Source organism: Notolabrus celidotus, chromosome 23 (genome assembly GCF_009762535.1).
Source record: "Notolabrus celidotus isolate fNotCel1 chromosome 23, fNotCel1.pri, whole genome shotgun sequence".
In the NCBI taxonomy this organism is placed as follows: Eukaryota; Metazoa; Chordata; class Actinopteri; order Labriformes; family Labridae; genus Notolabrus; species Notolabrus celidotus.
In genome coordinates, this window is record NC_048294.1 from 13383271 (window position 1) to 13399676 (window position 16406).

The window sequence follows — 16406 nt, forward strand, 5'->3', positions numbered from 1 at the left end:
TAATAACTGGTGTCTAGAAAGTTACAAAACCACACACATAGCACACCATATAGGAACCTACGCTTTTGGCACAATTTCTCTGTTTCTATTTATGTCTTTATTTTTTTTTAGGAGGTCAGCTAAAAGATCAAACCTGATTTTCAAGTGCTAGTCTGTAAATGTGAGTCATCAGGGGGCTCACAGCAAACTGTTTATTTGGTCAAACCTCAGAAATGATCATTGATGTTACTTCAAAATCTAGAGTCTACATTTCTACCGCACCCCCTCATCACGGAGGCGTGTAGTATTACCTCAAGTATTTTTTAACTGGAGGGCAGGCTGATTTCAAACTACTTGTTTTATTTAGTTCCTTGCACTTAAATTACTTGGGAGTGCTGTGTTCCCACTTGCTCCTCCTTCCTACGCAACCTATCAAGCATTTTCATGTTCAATCACCCGGGCAGGCTGTGCTCGGCACTCGTTTTAGACGAGGATCACTTGTCAGTTCAGCTCAACCCATTTCACACATTAACAATCAAATGTATTTCTTGTATGCATGACTACACAAAGACATTTATTCCAAGCAAGACGACACAGTTGACAGTTTTGTCATCTCTGCATGACAAAAGTCGAAATTCAGCGCATACATAATGAGAGCCCCCCACGGCTTCCATCCACGCACTAACACGGACCATAGCATGTGGTGTACCTCTTCTTATCTTTTCTACGTGGCTATTTCAAGTTTTCATATTGTATACTGAGCACATAAATGAGCCATGCTGGCAGAACAAGTGTTACCACAACACTGTACTTTCAATTTACCATGAAAAACTAGAATACATAGATTATTATAACTGCCTCTTTAAACCCACGACAAACAGGATGATATTTTTATCTCATTATCAACCTGCACAAACTAAGGTACAGCAAGTCAGACACTAAAGGAATAATAAGAAGGATTTCACAATAAATAAAAACAATGTCTGAACTTAAACAAGACAAATCCCTGATGATCCACATGAATGTGTGTGCTATCTAAATTAAGGATATTTCTAGGTTTCAACCTTTAGGCTGCAGTATAAAATCTCCAGCCAGCAGTCTGCAGGTTTGGACTCAAAGGAAAATCCAAACACACTGACCAGGTTACACTGCTGTCACACAGAGGTGTTACATGCAGACAGTAAGATTAAGTGTAGAAATAACCACTGTAAAACAATCATAACCAATTTTAATTTCTCTGGTGCGCCGCCTCTTCTCTTCACACACTGCCCAAGTAGCTGTATTATCACCACTTCTCTGTCTTGCACACAGAATTTGACTCCAATGCTGATTTAGATACTTTCTTTAGCTCTTAAAAAACTTAAAAACCAGAAGACAATTACGTTTTAAAACATAGTATTAAAAAATAGCAATGTTTTAAAAATCATAGAATGGAGCTCCCACTTCCATATATCTTCAAAACAGATGCACCCATGACAAAAAGGCCTTTTAGAGAACGCCTAATAGAAGCAGAAAGAGAGGTAGTCTAGCTAAAGACACTTTGTAGACATGACAATTAGTAGAATTGATGCTCATGGGTTTGAAAACTGGTCAGCTGTACATAAGCTTTCAAAAGTATTAATATTATTAAGATTTCAAAATCAAGTATGGGTGGGGCTGACTACCTCTGCATCAGAATAAAGACAACCTGTGATTATTATAGTTCCCGCCTCTTCATTCAACTGTGGGTTTAATAAGAGTCCCCCTGCCCTCCAGCCTCATTTTGATGGGAAGATCTGTTCACTCAACAAAGGCTGCTCAAGTTTCACAACCAAATGCAAATGAAACAGATGTGTATGCATCCTTAAAAACACCACAGAGGTTTGTGTGCCGAGCCATTGAGCCGCATCACAACAAGCAGATGGAGGAAGGTTTCGGTAACCTTGACCAAAAACAGCATGCAGTAAAAAAAAATCCACAAGACTCAGCCATTATCTACCAGCCTCAAACAGTCCATGTCAGTGAGAGTCTCTGCCAGTTCCCATTAAAACATCCGGAAATTATTTGCATTTCTTCTAACTGCTCAAACAGAAGAGATTTAATAGTCCAATTAAAGTGAATGTCCCTTTAAATTTCTGGGTTAAAACTACAGAAATATCCTTTTTTAAGTGGAAAGCCCAATTTCCATAGAATCCATTTCAATTGCCCAAGGGCCTGTTTTGATTTGGAAATGCCATTTTGCTCGTGGCACTTGTGTCATCCTGCATATTCAAGCAGTATATATAGCAATTAAAATCAGTGTTATACCGCTGCTTGGAAGCTTTAGTAATAGATGGATAGAAGACACTGCCATAAATTCTCCATAATGAGATGCAGAATGATTGGCTGCTTTTCAAAATGAATGCCTCTGCATTTACTGGAGGTAGAAAGGTCATAATTTATAATTTATGATGCTAGGAGTCAAATACACAAAGAGAATTTCCCATACTGTGCATGCATAAACAAAAAAGCTCATGGCATTGACAAAACTGCCAGCAGGGCCCGACTGATGCATTATGTTAAATGTTGAAGTTAATAAGGAAAGGAACAAATCTTCACAGTTAACAGTAAATCCACTATGAAAGTTAAAAACATGTTTGTGTGCAAATTTAATTCAATTCATTCACTAAATTCAGACACTAATGTTGTATCTGTTGGGCCCTGCGCTGTTGATCATCACAAAGCAAACAGCTGTTACCTGTGATTTTGTCTCGAACTAGTTTACAGGACTCGATTTCTCCGATGCTCCCGAACAAACTCTTCAGCTCCTCTTGGGTCATGTTCTGAGGCAGATAGTTGACTATCAAGTTAGTTTTACTGTCCTCTATGCTCCCTGACTCTACAGGCGAGGAGCAGTTGTTCGAGATTGTTGAAGGACCGTTGCTCGTGTTGTTGCACGTTGGCCCATTGGACAGCTGTGTTTCCATGGCAGCAATTACCTGCTAAAGAGACAAAAAGAAATCAAGTCAAAATCACACATAGACCAGTCTGAATCATTAAAACACCAAATTATTGTTAAAAAAGGACTCTTCACACAAGGACTGTTTTTTTCTCATGGGACAGTGGATTTCTAATCTTCATTAGTTTCATGTCTCAACATTAAAGCATAATGAAAGCACCTAAGTTACAGGGGACATACAGTAGGAACTTGAGGTATGGGTTACCTTCTGCAAGGAGAAACAGTGATGCTATGAATTACTTAAGTTCTTCACTTTTAAAAAAGGCTATTTGATAATATCAATTTGTGCCTTTAAGACTGAGACATTAATGATGTTAATGGTAATTGCATATAAAACTGATATCGTGGATGGAAAAAGAAAGCTGAAAACTGGACAACGAAGACTACACAAGGAAGTCCCTCTAAAGTAGAAGTGATTGCTGCTTTCTGGGCAAACTTAGGAGACTTGATTGAGAAATCAATGTGGTCCATTAATTTGTCAGATTAAACAACAGGGTTAAGCAATACTGAAGTTTAGAAGGAGCAGACTTTGAGGCTAAAGTGAAACAATTTATTTACCAATAAAAACTTCATTTGCAAAGCCATCAGTGAGCTAGCATTGGACAGCAGACCTTAAAGGATCTGGTAGTTAGTTTGGGCAACCAGCAACAGATCAATGAAGGAAGAGTCATCCTTTTTTAACACAGTCACCATGTGCAGACAGCAGATCAGGGGAATCACACCACAGAGCATATTGTTGTTGGGCAATCACATTTTGACTAACTTACACACAGAGGCTTTAAGCCATTGTAACAGTTAATTCTATAAAATAATGACCTCAGAGGAGACAATAGCACACAGGTTTAGACCATACCAATACAGAAACAGCCACAACATAGGAGCTTTTCAGAAACAAAACCCAAAGAACGTAGAACCCAAATTGAGAATTATGTCAACAAATGTGATCAATTTGATTTGAGTATCGAAAGAATAACTTAAAGCTAACGTCATTGGTATGGCCTGAGCACTGAGACACCAAATGTTTGTGAGAAAAGAAGTGCCACAGACCCCAGTCCAAGGCTCAGGCGCCCACGAACCACTTCTAAGCAGAGAAGCCACATCGCACAGTCTGACTGCCATGTTAGTTTGGAGTTGCCGTCTGAAAATGTGGACACAAAAAGTACTTCATGTTAGATCAGCAAGAACACAAGCAACAGTCAGAGGTGATCACATGTCATTATTGGGGGGAGGAGAATGAGGCTATAGATTTGGTTTTTTCCAGGTGTCTGTCCATGCAGTTGGTTTCAACAAGGAAGAAGCAGTTTCTGTCAGTCAATCTTTAGTTTGGAGAAAACTGAAGGGGAACATGTCCACAGCAACACTGGCAGTAAGCATGAGGGGTGACAATTAGCAACATGGAGAAGCACGCGGCATCAAGATGATCACTCAAATTGGGAAGCAGAAATCAATAGATCTGCTCAGACTGCTCACATCCAGTAAAACTTTTACTGTCACTTCCTGCATTTGTTATCCGGTCTGTAGCACACACAGAGCATCAAAACTGTTGACACCCACAGTGAAACCATCCACAAGTTTCCTGTTAGTCTTTACACGTTCATACTTTGATAGCAAACCACTGACAACGGAGAGGCCAGAGGACACCACAAACAGAGAGCCTCAACAGGCAAGAACAACAGTGAGAGTTCCAGTCTGAATTCAATCACCACGACAAACTGTTGGAAGAGGAACAGCATTCAACACGGATTAAAATTACTTTATATGCAAACAATAGGGAGAGGCTTGACTTCATATGACCATCAACACAATCAAACTGCTAGTGGCCATACATACGTTCCCCATATAAAGCTCCAGTGAGGAACTCCCTTTTATCACCCCTCAGGTGAACAAGATATTACCCCTCCTCTCTCTGCTGCTCCTGTCCTTAACATGTGTGTGTGGTGTTTCTGACAGAAAAACACCCCCTGCTGTCTTTAAACAGTCACAAGTATCAGTCATCATGAATATCTGCTGTGGAGAAATTAAAGAAAGGTCTGCTTCTTCAGTGTGGTGTTGAGACTTGGTCTGTTTGCTTTTGAAGGTCACAAAGAGACATCACAGTTAATTGAAGTTTGTTTCACAGCCAGTTAAAAACTCCTCTTAAGAGCTTAGAGTTATTGAGTGATGGATGTTGTACTAACCGCAAACTTGACCCTTTAAAAAAAGGACAGCAGAAAATGCATCTCAGTTGACTAAATCAATACACTTTGGCATTAATGGACACAAAAGCTGCGACTGTAAGACAAGTGAAAGAAAATGATCAGTAACTATTAGGGAGTTTTATTATCTTCTTTCAAGCACACGTATGTTTAACATTTGCTGGTTCAAACTTCTTGCACATAAAGATTTAAGGCTTCTCTTTTTCATTTAGGATTTTAGACATGTATATTTTCAGGTTGGCTATTTCAAGATGTCAATTTTGACAAAATGTTTTTGTTTTGAGTGTCTGAACATGTGTTTCCACATTTCATAGATGAAATAATTGTTTGTGAAAATAATCTGCAGATTAATCTTTGTTGAAGGAATAATTAAACCCCCACTGAGCATATAATGACAACACATCAGGGTCACATGCTCATTTAGTACTCATTTGATCAACTTATCAAATGTGTTCTTAATGTAAACAGACGTAACCCCTGCCATTTTAAAATAGAGGTATCCGACTATGGCTACAATAATGAGTGTCTCCGCAAGCATCACAATAAACTCCATTTCCTGATTGACAACCTGTTTTTGACGAACTGAAATCAGTCCCATACTGCAGCGCTACAGTGTCAGGACCATGGACTGTGTAAATATTGGATGCAGTATCCGTTACGTCACCCGTCTGTTTCTGAAGCACTGTTTTGAAGCCAATCGTCGGTGGGAGCCATATTGGAAATGCTGAACTCAACCTAACTTAGTGAGGTAAAGAGGCGGGCTTTGAGCCTCCAAGCCAACAGCTACAGTGTTCCTGCCTGTCAATCAAGTCAGCTGTGCCTCTCGTAATGGAAAAATCATAATATTAACATTTTCAAAAATGCTGTGTTATGAAAAAATTCAGCCCCTGTACAGTATGCGCCCATCGAGAAATGAGCTATCCAGACTACACTCGTCTTTTGTACCAGGCTGTAAACATGTTTATTTCTGCTGTAAAGATCGTCTTTTTGAATTGGTGTGTATGTGGTTTCCGGTACATCCGGAGCCAGCCTCAAGCGGACACTCGAAGAACTGCTGTTTTTAACTCTTCCACATTGGCTTCAATTCTTGCGGCTGGAGGTTGCCGCTTGGTCAGGACAAACAAAAGTCAAGTAGTACAATGTGAGATACAATTTAAACGTTACATGCTGTTTGATTTTCTGTATTCAGAAGTCTTACTGTACCTTCAAACAGGTACAACAAAGTAAAATAATTTAAACTGTGTGTTGGTAAATTGTATATATACAACAGAGTTCAAATAAACAGCACATAACAGAGCATTTAGTGTCTTATTTATGAACTTCTTTCACCTTGTTGGTTCCATCTTGTGAAAATGTCAGCTTGCAACCTCTCAAATGTGAATTGATTTTCTCTACTCAAGTGATGAAAACAGCATTGCAACTGTCAGATGAACCGCTGGAAGTCAATACAGCTGATCAATATTTCTTAGTGGGGTCATATTAAAGCCGCCTATGTGCCATTTTTAGTGTTCACCAGAGTCAGCCAAAAGGATGGATAATGTATGAATCAAAACATTACATTTTAAACATCCTTATTAATTCTTTCAGAAAGTCAGGAGAGGAGATTTGATTTGTTGTTCAGTCTTGATTGCACTGTGGCGTGTCAAAATTTCACATCTAAAATGTCTTCTGCTCTCACACTGTGGTCTGTGCAAGTTTCTGCATGTCAATAAACATTAACTGTAGACTCCAGCATTCACACATCACTCCTCTGACATTTTCTTTTGACACATTTAGTGGAATACTTTTTTCCTGAATCTCATTTTTTTTGTTTGAATGCTATTTCAAATCCTGACAAAGAATGAAATCAGTGCAGCTGTCATGGTTGAAGAGGACCACCTTTCATTATTTGAACAAGCTGTTTCTTTTTTATGTGCTGCTCTTTATGGCTGTTAATTGTGCAACAACACTGCGGCAGCTCAGCTGTCACTGTCACATGCACTGATTGGCTCTGCTATGCATCATAATGTACATAAATACACGTGAAGCTACAAATTGCAGCAAACAGCTTGGTGTCAGTCAGATCAAACAGCTGTAGATGCGTTCTGGACTCACATTCGATTAGAAAATAATTACAACCTCAGCTTATTCAAGTGTGAAAAACTGGAGGTGTTCTGTGAGTGTGTTTGATGACTGTCTACTGTGATATCCTGACTAAAAATGACAATGTACTTAAGTGTTATTCATCAACAAACTACATATCTTTCTGTTTCGACATTCAATAAGCCTGCACCTTACAGCACAATTAAGCTCATCCGTGAGGAGAGCTGTGCAGATTTTTTACAGAATACAGAGCATTCACAGAATAACTTTTAAGAGCTGAACACTGTGTGGATGAAGAAAACAGGTATAGGTTAAAGCTTTGTTTTTTCATCAAAGTGCAAAATGGTAGAGTTGAGATCAACCGCAACCGGCAACCTTCTGGCTGTGAGAATTGAATTCAATGTGGAAGAGTTAAAAACAGCAGTTTCTCGAGTGTCTGCTTGAGGCTGGCTATGAAGTACTGGAAACCACATACACATAAGTTCAAAAAAGACGATCTTTACAGCAGAAATAAACACCTTTTACAGGCTGGTACAAAAAACAAGTATAGTCTGGATAGCTCATCTCTCAATTGGCACACACTGTACAAAGGGGTGATTTTTTCATAACGCTGCAATTTCAAAGATATTAAGATTACAAGTTGTCCATAACGAGAGGCTCAGCTGACTTGATTGACAGGCTGGAACACTGTAGCTGTTGGTGAGGAGGCTCAAAGCCCGCCTCTTTTCGTCTAACTAGCTCGACAGAGGTTAAGTTGACATCAGCATTTCCAATATGGCTCCCACTGACGATTGGCTTCAAAACAGCGCTTCAGAAACAGATGGGTAACGTCACAGAGACTACATCCATTAATCATACAGTCTATGGTTGAGATACATCTTCAAAGCACTATTGTTATAGACCTTAACATATTGATTTTAGAGAATTACAAATGATATGGAAAGTCTGTAAATCCAAGCTTAGAGCAGAATATTTGGAGGTCTAAAAAAAAAAAAAAGAAACTACAGATGTTGCATAAAACATTTTCATGAAAACCTACAAAACTTGCCCCAAAATGGCAACACAGGCAGTCAGAGTTGAAACGTAATGTTAAGCTACATATCACAGTTTTTTCTCCCTACCAATCTGAAAACACGTCAATCATTGAATGACTTCTCTGCCTCAATTTTCCTGATGTCCCATGCCCACATATTTGACATAGTTACCAAAACCTCAGTGTGTATTTTGGCACAAAGGCTCCCTTTAAAAACTCTATTCATTGCGACAGGACAACAGTGAACTCAGGCCGACTCAGGTTGAGTCAGCCGTGTTTGTGGAGTCAAGTCTGAGCAACAACCTTCAGACAGAACATCCTTATCTGAATAAAATACTTCCTGTCACTTGTGTATGCTCATTAACTGTGTGTTAAAAATCTTATGCATCTTAAGTGTAGATATGAAATCATACAAAAGCAGCTGCCTTATAATTGTAGCAGAGTTATAACAGATCCTGGAAATGATACAATCTCTTACTTTAAATTTTTATACTGATCAGAGAAAATCAAGCCTCACTTTGGACAGCAGATTTGGGTCTTAATATTAAACATTTTTTAAAGTACTCTTCAGATTGAAGCACAAGGATGACTTAAGTTGTGTATAAAAGTTGAACACTCAGGCCAACATCTCTTGCAGGTTAGGGGAGACCTGTGAGTACACTCAGGTTTGTTTGTTGTACTTCTTCATTACGTAACACGTCCATTACCATCACTGTTGTCTATCTCCTGAATGGACTGTAGACAAACTGCATTGCGAGTGTTGCAGTGCATAAGTGCAAGTACGTGACTCATTTGATTCATGTCCCTAAGCCAAGGTCAAAATCCATGACTACATAACCCAGCAAAAATAGAAACTACAGCCGTACAGCAAACAGCTTTGACCCCCACGACCCATTACCGCAAATACATCTCATTCGCTTAACAACAAAACAAGATGAGTGTACATGATTGTCACTTAGGGTCTTAACACAGTCGATTGTCTAGTAAGAGGTTCACTCAGTTCAATGTAAAAGCCAGCCTTACACAAAACAGCTTTACTAAAAGAAGCCTCATAGATCACAGCAGTCACTTTTAACCACACCTGTGTGTAACAGAGTCCGCTGTGAGCCACTTTGTGTCTTTGAAAGCATATAAACCTGTTATATCAGGAACACATCACTTAATGATTCAGAGGCATTACAACTTAAAATGGATGGTGTTAGAAGCCATGTCTTTCCCCCTCCCTGCATGGTGCCTCGCCAGGAGGGGGCAACACGTGCATGAGATTTATACAAGTACAACACACACACACACAGCACATCCTGGAACTGTAACCTGTGATCTGAACATTTTTCAACATGCACAAAAACTGTACAAGACAGATGAAGCAGTTCTATATTTATATAAGATGGTACAATGCAGACTGAAGAAGTAACATTAAAGTATAAAGAGCAAATAAAAAGCAATGTTCTACTTCAACTTTGTGGTGCTCTGGCAGTGAACGCCTCAGGACAACATCAGATTCACTCACACAGGAAACAAAAATGAAGGAACTAATATTCTACCAAAGCAAACTTAGAATGAAAACATTACATGTGGTTATTACCTGGCTATGTTAAATACTTGATTCTGATTGGTCAAAACCCCATCACAACAGAAATTAATTCTGAAGAGTTATTTCAGACCATCTGTGAAGACTTTCATCTCTTCCCGTTGGCATTACCCATTTTAAATCAGTAGGCTTAAAGACATGCTTGATATTTTGTATATTACCTTAAAAGTATCTGAGGAACAGAATGCGTTTGATTCATGATTAATGGCTGATCATTTACCACCGCAGGAAAGACAACATGGAGGAGTTACCAACCATGGAATCTGAGGGACTATATTTAGTTTTCAATCAAAATCATCTCTAAATCAATACTTAGTGTCAACTTAAGTTCTTAGCCAGGTAATAAGAGGGATCATGTGTACTGAGCTGGTAGTTATGTGAAATAGAATCCCTTCATCTGTCTTCTATATTTCACATAACAGATTCTACGTTATCTCTTTTTTAAAGCTCCCGTGAGGACCTTTTATTTCGATTCTGGAGCCCCCTGCAGACAAACTAGTACCTCTTTTCTCTTTGCTGATCTTATCCTGTATATCTAGGTAGTGTGTTGTGACAAAAAATGTATGTCATCTTTAAAAGTCAAACATATCCATTGAATCTTTGCTTTGGACAAAGGTTAAAAAGGAGGGTTGTTTTAAGCTAGTGCTGTAAGTCGTCTGGTCTGACTCCTACCCCCTTGCAGCAATTGCAGGCATTTAAGTTCATTGTACAGACATTGTCAGTTTTATTGTTCTGTTTAATAACAAGCTTACAACTCCTCACAGAGTAGGGATGGGCATTTCAAGCCAAAATACCATTCTCACACCACTATGTATTTCCAGCAACTGTCGCTAGTGTTGACTTCTCTCACTATTTAATGCACTTAGCATTCTTCTTCCGTTATTTAATGCGGTTAAGACGCTCTATAGCCTAAGTCTGGTGAGATTATCGCATTACAACCAAGCACCAGTAAAAACGATGAAAATACTTCGTTTAAAATGAAAGTCACATTAACATTTTTTTTTAACATTAACAACCATTTTTAATAAATGAACGATTATTCGAGCATTTGAAAATCATGTCCCATCCCTACTCATAACAGCTTTAAATGACTGAAGACTTCTTAGAAGGATGCTATGGTAGGTGTGAAGTAGGGCTGAACGATTTTGGAAATAATCGAATTGCAATTATTTTCCTTAATATTGCGATTGCGATTTAATATGGGATATTTTTCAAGGTCCTCTTCTCATGTATTTTTCAACAAACACAAGCAATGAATCAATCTGTATTATAATAAACAATATCAGATTTATTATACACAAACTGTTCTTTCTTATAGGCTAGACTTATGTTAAGATAAAGGCAAATGAAGCATGAATTAATATGAAAGACGGTTTATTTATCTACTTCAATTACAGTTGTAAACTTACTAAATACTTTGACTTGCAGTCTTGTAAGCGTTCACCACAACTACTTATCAAAATTCTGCCAAACAAGTGTTTTAAGTTTAAAGCATGTTTCGATGTGAATCAGCTGACTGCACGCAGCGGAGACACTCAGCTTTTTTCTCCGCTGCCAGACTGATTCTGACCCGGTTGCACTCCTGGCTGACACCTGACCACGTAAACATGCTATTTTTTCTCAATAAGAACCAGTAGACAGAAAACTGGACACTGTGAGTCTAAAATATGACTCTGTTCAGTTGTCCTGTTGCAGTAAATCCACATGTTGTCTGGATCTTCACTGACTGCATCTGCAGAGATTATTTATAAGCCTGCTCCACATGTTGATATTCAGCGTGTTGATTATTTTGTACACCTCAATATGATCGGTTCTTCTGCTGAGGCCATTTTTAAAGATTTCAACAACAAATAAAACTTAGCGTGGAAGAAGTTGCTTTCTTCATCCCCCTCTCGCACGTGTCTCGTTCTAAGGAGATTTTTGGCCGTCGGCAAACCAGCGGAAAGGTGCATTACAGCCACCTACTGCATGCTTGCCACGTTAGGTTGCGTCTGTGTACATGAAACTTTTTTTTTTTTTTTTTTTTTTTAATCGCAGCCTTTGCAATTTGAAAATTGCATTCTATTACATCGCGATGTCAGTTTGAATTCAATTAATTGTTCAGCCCTAGTGTGAAGGTAGTATGCTGATAACCCCATGAACTCAAACTTGCTTGATGATAATCTAGACATCCAAAACTTCCATTTCTCAACGGCAAAGTCTTTTATAAACATCTCCTGTCCTAATGGCACCAATCTGAAAAATGTGAATATTTTCACATAGTTAAATTATGATGCACAGTTGTATTTTGCATTCAGAGTGATCATAAATGACAGTATTTCATGTTGTGTTGTGTAACACGTAATGCTGGCCAAAAGCTGGAAATGTTTCATAAATACAGAATGTTTTCTCTGAGGGCAATCTTTGATGAAAGAGAACAACATCAAACAACAAAGGACATGATTTTTCATCAGTTTTCAACTCCGACTGATTCAAGTCAAACAATGTGATACTCTGCTGTATAATAACTGATCAGATAAGAGTAGTCAACAGTCAAACTAGTGCATGCATCTCAGTCTTGCTATGACAGTGGCCTTAACATTACAGGTCAACCCGGCCCTCTTGCTGTAGTTCCAGTCTGATATTTGTCTCGCAGTATAAAAACCAGGATAATTAAAAACTGCTTTCACACGTTAACTTTTTGTTAACATGACAAAAAGTGCACACAAACAGATATTTCAAAAATGGAAGAGATATTCAGCCAAAGTTTCCCATATGCCAAAAAACCACAATGTTAAGCAGATCCGGTCTCCACATGCTGCCTCCCTCATGTGCAGATTAACAGAGAGAAGCAGGTCGCGAGGGAACATATTGTCGATGAAGAAAATGACTTACTTCAATCTCCATTTCATATGTTTCACCTTTTATTCGAAGTACAAAGCACAAACATTGGCTAGCGTCCCACTTGAGATAGCGCCACAAGGCAGAAATATTTCATTAGATAAACACTTGGAAGAGGAAGCTTGGCAACACGCCTCTCCCCAAAAAATTTCAGTCAGCTTTCAGTGTGTGCAGCCAGCCAGCAGCCTCCTCTTAGTGCACGCATTTGAGAGCGGAGCATCTTGTTTCCCCAGAGGCCTCCCCTCACAGTTTTTCGTCAGGAACCAGCCCCAGATAAAAACCACGAGGTTCTTTTTTTGTTTTCCCATCATCGCTAAAATAAACCCATCCACCTCCACAGTTTTACCCCACTGAGCAGACTGCCTTTTAGGACTCATTACAGTGTAGCGTGTTTAGTTATTGGTACTCTCAGATCCCACAGACGTCTCATGAGGGGGAGAGGAGCTTCTGCACGCAGTCTGACTATTAAGAGATACAGAGATCCTAATTCCAAGTACAGTGATCGCTTCTGACCTTCCTACCAGAGAAACTTTTATGAATACTGTCACTATGACAACATGCAAAGAAGAACAGGGGACATTCAGCACTGAGGGCAAAGCTCTGTCAATACTTTACATGCAAGTGGTCCACTCAGATACTCTGTGATTGCTGAGCCTTTGCCTTATGTCACCCTTCACCCTCTGAAGCTGGTGTTGCTGGCTCCGTTTTAGCGGCTCACTGATTGAGCTAATTAATGACATGGAAAAGTGACTTTGAGTGGGTCTGTGGAAGAGACATTTCACAGCTGATCAAACTCCTGACAAAGTACAGATGTAAATCAGCTGATATGGAATCAATGGAAGCTGTTTTGTGTTTCATACTTGTTACCTTTACAGAGGTAAACTAATTAGTCGCTTCATGGATTTTAAAGAAATTATTCAGACTATTTTTAATCTGTCGCTTTAGGGTTAGGCTGTTTAGACAAATCAAGTGATTGTTGCATTGAGCTAAGATATGAATTTTTAACATACTACAGTGCTTTATCAGTTTAACACTCATTACCCTTTAATAAATCAACAGTTAGAGCAATAGTTCTGTTTATTTGTACAACTGCCACCTGAATGTGTAAGATGAATGTCATCAACAACCAGAGGTTTCGGGCCTCTTTCAGCTCCACATTAAAGCCAGTCTGAGTGATGTATTTAAGTCCCAGCTGCCACTTGAGGATACTGAGGCTGCCATTTTAGTTTCAATTAACAACAGCTACTATGAAAGCCACAGAACAGTCTGCACCAGCTGAGAAAAAGTTTCTCACTCTATACTGGTGAGTATTGATTTTAGAAAATGGTTTGCCTTCATTTGAAAGATTTGTGCTTTAAAGGGAACACAGCAACTAATTAAATGGTATTTACTCCTGATGGGATCCACATTTGTCAGACTGGGCAGCGACAGGTTTTATTTTTTCTCACCTTTACAGTATATTTACACAGATTTATTCTTTTCTTCTTCTGCTGATAATATTGAACAAATTGTTGCGTTCGATTTTTGAAGAGACACCAAGCGGCAACCTCCGGTCTACAAATATGAGTCTAATGAGAAAGTGCTAAAAACTGCAGTTCATCCAGGATCCGCTTGAGGCTGGCTCCAGAAGTACTGGAAACCACATACACACCAATTCAAAAAAGCCGATCTTTACAGCAGAAATAAACATGTTTACAGCCTGGTACAAAAGACGAGTGTAGTCGGGATAGCTCATTTCTAGATCGGCACACATTGTACGGGGGATGAATTTTTTTCTAACGCGGCAATTTTGAAGATATTGAGATCACAAGTCTTCCAATGAGAGGCACAGCTGACTTGATTGACTGTTGGGAGCACTGTAGCTGTTGGCTAGGAGGCTCAAAGCCCGCCTCTTTACGTCACAATTGCTCGACAGGAGCAATATGGCTCCAGCCGACGATTGGCCTCAAAACAGCGCTTCAGACACAGATGGGTGACGTCACGAGACGTCCATATTTTATACAGTCTATGAGAGACACTTAACATCTACTCTACGGCCAGTCTGCTAAATTCAGAGGTTAAAGACAAAATCCTTGATGGTATCGAAAGCAAAGATAAACACTGCCACCACTACAAGAGATCAAATCAGAGTCCATTTTTAAGATCTTAACATTAAACATCTATCAAGAGACAAAAAAGTATTTCCAGAAGTGACTAACTGCAGAACTTCTTGAAGTCGAACCTGAAGCCAACAGTGAGATCAGCTTGTACTGATGTGACACTGAGCACTTAAAGTGAGGAGGCACGAATCTCTGCTACGAGCTCCTCAGAGGATTAAATTGACCAAGTATGCGTGACAAGCTGCAGAGTGAAGAACTCCAGAGTGCACATGCTGACATGCACGGCCTGTCCTTGAAAACTAAAAGCCCACAAGTAACAGTTCAAAATATCCCAGCTGGAAACACAGATGTGACTAGTCTACCCACACACACTGCAGCGTACGGAGGCTACAACATGCAATACTGGAAAATGAGCCCAACTGCTTCAGAGGTAGAAGATATGAGAGCACAACTGTGGAGCAGAGCTGGAATCTTGACTAGTAATACAAAAGGTATCTGTCCCCTAAAAAATGCACCTTAAATGTGTGTTCTTTCCAGAACACTGAAGACATGTTGTAAATGTTGACTGAGGTTTGACTCTTAACTTGCTGATTTTAAGTGCACCAGGTCAGCTCTGCCAACATGGCAGCACTGTTTAAACTCCTCTCAGTGTTTCAATGTACAGCTCCACTTTATCTCATGGCCACCCAGCTTTGTTTGTTTGTCAACATGTCAGGCTACAGTTTGTACTGAAAGCTACTAAGCTACACTAAGGTCGTATCTTCCTCATGTCTGAGCCGATCAGAGTAACACTGAAAAGTGATGCGAGGCCGAGTTAAGATAATCAGTCTGCCTCGAAAAGAGAGGAGCAGTTTCCCACCAACACTTGTAAAGACAGGAATAATTCAGTATTGTGAACAGACTAAATAATCATATTTACACCACAGCGCTTCAGAAAAAAAGAGAGAGCTCAAGAGACAGCAACACATGTTCATCTGTATCGACTTGTTCTGAAATTATGACCAGAGGCATTTTGGAGTTGTTCTGGCCTTATGCCGTCTGTGAGCCAATGTCAATAAACATCAACACGTCGATGCTTAGAAAGAAGACTGTCCTCTTAAAAGACGATCCTATTTTTGCTCCTCTATCACAGTGTTCCTTTTGTTTGATTGAAAAATACAATCAGATAATGAGACTGTGTTAAGACTGAAGTCGTTGCCTTAGTGTTCTAGGTGACCACTGGCTGTGAATGTGTTCACAGCCACTCCAGTATGTTTTTCAAAGAGAGTAATCACGTCAAACGTATTGATTGTGACAACTTCCGGAGTTCAATTATAAAACTAACACCAGCAAGAACAGATGGGCAGAGAAACTTCCACTATCACAGAGATAAATACTCAGATAATGACCAACCTGCTGTTTAAGACAGAGAGTGTCTGTGACACTGTGATAGTAAAAGCTGAGTTATCTGACAGAATCACAAGAAATGCAAGACAACAAACCATCCCTATCTATGGTAACCTCAAACACTGGAAACAGAGATTATTTACGCCTTAATATAAAGTGACAAATGTGATTTTTGATTCAGGAG

General features: G+C 39.3%; 1 protein-coding gene across 6 annotated transcripts in view; it reads right to left on the reverse strand.

The window, feature by feature from the left end:
- elavl2 (ELAV like neuron-specific RNA binding protein 2) overlaps window positions 1–16406 on the reverse strand; it is a 40234-nt gene that overhangs the window by 15355 nt on the left and 8473 nt on the right. For 3 of the 6 annotated variants that reach the window (XM_034677056.1, XM_034677055.1, XM_034677058.1), the window contains 2 exons: window positions 4004–4094; window positions 2696–2939 (listed from right to left, as the gene is read on the reverse strand). In XM_034677056.1, coding sequence (XP_034532947.1) covers window positions 2696–2939; window positions 4004–4075 — 316 coding nt within the window. In that variant the 5' untranslated portion in view covers window positions 4076–4094. The remainder of the gene's footprint in view (window positions 1–2695; window positions 2940–4003; window positions 4095–16406) is intronic. The other 3 variants (XM_034677061.1, XM_034677060.1, XM_034677057.1) reach the window with 2 other exon arrangements.